At 46.5% G+C, this 3563-nt stretch overlaps 1 protein-coding gene across 1 annotated transcript; it reads left to right on the top strand.

Annotated features, from left to right (window-relative positions):
• Window positions 1-515: 515 nt before the first annotated feature.
• LOC128812871 (vitamin K epoxide reductase complex subunit 1-like protein 1) lies at window positions 516-2867 on the top strand. The gene is made up of 3 exons (XM_053987528.1): window positions 516-902; window positions 1868-1977; window positions 2449-2867. Exons 1-3 carry the CDS (start codon window positions 709-711, stop codon window positions 2673-2675), a joined length of 531 nt encoding a protein of 176 aa, XP_053843503.1. The 5' UTR covers window positions 516-708; the 3' UTR covers window positions 2676-2867.
• Window positions 2868-3563: the final 696 nt, after the last annotated feature.

The following is a 3563-nucleotide window of genomic DNA, read 5'->3' on the forward strand; positions in this document are numbered from 1 at the left end:
GGTGGGGATTTGAGTGTCTTTGGGGAGGATTTGGGGGTCCCTAAAGGTGCTCAGCTTCCTCCTTCTCTCTAGTTTTCCTGACCCCAATCCTGGTTGCACACTCTCCGTGTATTATGCACCGCACACACTCACTGTGTGCCCTACACTTGTTACACGCGCACACACACAGAGCACACGCACCTGTTACACACACAGTCTGATCACACTGAACACATTACACACTTCAGGGAATGATGAGGGAAGAGGGATAAACCCCCTGAGATCCCGGAAAGCTCAAGGAAAGCTGAGGAAATCCCCCCAGATCCAGGGAAAGATGAGGGAAGGGGAATAAACCCACCCCAGATCTAGGGAAACTCAAGGAAAGTGAGACTAGACCGCCCCAGACCCAGGGAAACATAAAGGAACGGGGATAAACCCCCCCAGAAGGAACTGGCATTCCTGATTGTTTGTTTTTTAGAAGAAATGTATTTCTACAGACAGGAATCTCCTGTATCACTTGAAGATTTCTGCGCTGCTTAGCATCTGATGACTAGGGAACGTTTTGCAGATAGAACTAGGCACTGGCGAACGGCAGTCCCAGAATGTTTACACAGGTTCGAGCAGTGTGGGGCCGGCCGGGGGAGCCGCACCCGCCCAGCGAGCCAGTGAGGAGCGGCCGCGCGTGGGGGGAAGAGCGGGCACACGTGTAGGGCGGAGGTGTGGGGTGAGATGGTGAGGCCTGGCTATTTGCGGGTGCCGTTACCCCGCTGGGAGCGGATGTTTCGGTTCGTGGTGTGTACCGCCGGCATCCTGCTCTCCCTCTACGCCTTCTACCTGGAGCGCGAGAAGGCCCACGACATCCACTACCAGGCCCTGTGCGACCTCAGCGAGCAGCTCCGCTGCTCCGCCGCCCTCACCTCCAGGTGAGGCAGGGGTGGAGCCCGCGGCCGCCCCCTCAGGGAGAACGGGGTGAGGACTCGGGGGCTCGGAGCGCTGTCTCCGGTACCCTGGGGGCTGCTGAGGGTCTGGGCCGGTTCTCTGAGGGGGAGCGGGCCGGAGCTGTGCTGGGGGTCATAAGGCGGTCAGGCGGGGAAATTAGCGTTCCCGGTTTGGGCAGGTCCATCACTGGAGGGCGGCTGTGGGAGTGGCTTTTTTGGGGATCAGTATGGGCTGGAGAATGAGGCAGGAGGTAAACTTACTGCAGCAGCAGCTATCAATAGAAAGTTGAAAGTCACTTTGTGGTGAATTCAGATGTTAGTTCAAAGTGTCTCATTGTCCAAGAGCTCTAGCAAATTAGGTCTGTGATGCATAACATCATAGGTATGGTGCCATCCCTGCCTTGTCTGCTTGACAGATTTGGGTTTCTTCCTAATCTTAGACTGATCAGGAGCAGCTAAAGTGCAAATATATGTTGTGATTCACTTGCTCTGATGTCAGCGAGGTAACCACTGGCAGAGCTGCTAACAACTCTTACCAAGTCATACCATTTTCCCTCACCTGTATAGTGAGCATGTGTCCGTCCAACTTACTGTGGGGGAGAGAACTGCTAAAGCTGTGGATGGAGGAAGGAAGTGTTCAGTTGACCAAACAGCTTTAAACTACAGCCCTAGGAAGCAGACATAGTGTTTGGTGAAGTTGCAACTCTGTGAATTTGGTAGTTTCTGGTGTGTCAAATAACTTTAATCAGTAAGGTGTGGGATCAAGCTGTTATCTAGTGTTCCTCTTGTTGCAAGTTGCTTGGTATTCCAGGATAGCACTGAACTTCACATAGGACTCCAGTAGTGATGTCAGAATATATGCCTCCCTTTTCTTTTCCTAACTGATGAACTGAAAATACTGATGTAAAGCAATAGGTGCCCAAATGTGAATAAGTTTCACTGTTTTACAGATGGGGTCGAGGACTTGGTCTGGTGGATTTCATCTTTGGAAAGGACAGTGCAATAAATAAGTCAAACAGTGTTTTTGGACTAGTGTTTTATACACTACAAATGCTACTTGGTAAGTATTTGGTTTAGAGCCTAAAGTATATAGCAGGTCTGGTGGTGAAAGAGGAGTGCATTCTACACATTACACAATCTACAAGAAACGAGACAAATGCTTGTGATTTTATTTTGGTTTTTTTTTTGTACCAGTCTCATGATACATCTGTCCAAAGGTCTTAAAAACCCAACTGATAAGAAAAGTAATTGCATTTTCTTCTTCTACTACTAATATAATTGTCATGAGAGTTTCTGTGTTGGTGTTTTCACTTCAATATATTTAGCATTGGATTGCCTTATCGAAAGGACTCTCAGACAGAAACTAGATGCACCCATCCATATAGTGATTTGTCAGCAGTCTTGAACACATAGTATTTCAAAAAGACTTAGACACAGACTTTTGCTGAGTTTGAATTTGAGTGCTTGGGCTTTCTGCTTTGTGTGGAGGGGGTTGAGAGCAGTGGTAGTAACTTTCTCTCCCTTGTTGCAGGTATCACAGCAAGTGCAATAGCAAGTCTAATCCTGATTATGTCCTCCATAGTGTCTCTAGCAGCATCATTGCACTTGGCATGCATTCTGCACTTCATTTTGAAGGAGTTTTGCATTTTGCACGTCATTGCATATTTGCTGAACTTGATTCTCTTCATCATCAACTACAAACGACTAATTTATTTGGTTGAGGCCTGGGATCAGCTACTCCAACCTAAACAGGAGTAATACCTGTTTGAAGTTTTGATCTACACAATGGAAAAAGTAACCTCTAAAGAGAACACAGAGTTGCTGCACTCACTGCTAGTGTTTTCACAAAAAATGATGGTTGGGGTTTGTTCCTTTTTTTTTCTTTGTCTTTAGTAACAAAAATGGAATTAAAGCTGAAACCCGAAGTATGTTCATTAAACCACTTTTTTATCTGCACAGAATGAAAATAGCTTCATGTGGTCAGTCAAAAGCTGCCACCAGGATATTATATGCAGATTAGGGGTTGGTGTATCAGTTCTTTGAAAGGACAAAGGGTTGGAAGGGACCTTCAGGAAAATCTTGTTATAAGCATATCCCAGGTTGTTCTTTTGTGCCCTCTTCCTAAAATTAAAGTGGGGGGAGCAAAATGGAGGGACTGGGAGTAATTTGGGGGGCCCCGGTGATTTTGGGGGACACTGGCATTTTCCATCCTGGCGCCAGGTCAGGTTGGTGACTTTCTGGGGAAGGCTGAGAACAAAAATATGATCAATATGATCCCATTTGGGATGTTACTCAAGTAAAAAAAAAAAAAAAAAAAAAAAAAAAAAAAAAAAAAAAAAAAAAAAAAAAAAGTTTCCAAGGCTGTTAGTTAATAAGCAGGAGCTTTTTGGACAACACCAGTTCTTGGAGCAGATAGTGTTTGTGGTAAACCCCAGAGGAGCTGAGCCCAGGGTCTGATCATCAAAGCCAAGGCCTAAAGAGCATTTCTCAGATCATGCTTTGGCTTGGGGAAAGGTGGGTGGACTCTTCTGGGAGTTTGTCTGCTGATGCTTCATGAAATCTGAGCTGCTCCAAAACCTCTTTCCTTGTTTCCCAAACAACTTCCCTTCCCACACAGGCCATTCCCTGTGTGCCAGTGCTGGTGGG

This window comes from Vidua macroura, chromosome 11 (genome assembly GCF_024509145.1).
Source record: "Vidua macroura isolate BioBank_ID:100142 chromosome 11, ASM2450914v1, whole genome shotgun sequence".
NCBI classification, from domain to species: Eukaryota; Metazoa; Chordata; class Aves; order Passeriformes; family Viduidae; genus Vidua; species Vidua macroura.

Excerpts from the sequence above, each read along its gene's own strand:
- LOC128812871 (XM_053987528.1), top strand. The coding sequence starts at position 709 with ATGGTGAGGCCTGGCTATTTGCGGGTGCCGTTACCCCGCTGGGAGCGG. Across the intron at positions 903-1,867 it reads TCCGCCGCCCTCACCTCCAG|ATGGGGTCGAGGACTTGGTC; the intron begins GTGAGGCAGGGG and ends ACTGTTTTACAG. Across the intron at positions 1,978-2,448 it reads TACACTACAAATGCTACTTG|GTATCACAGCAAGTGCAATA; the intron begins GTAAGTATTTGG and ends CCCTTGTTGCAG.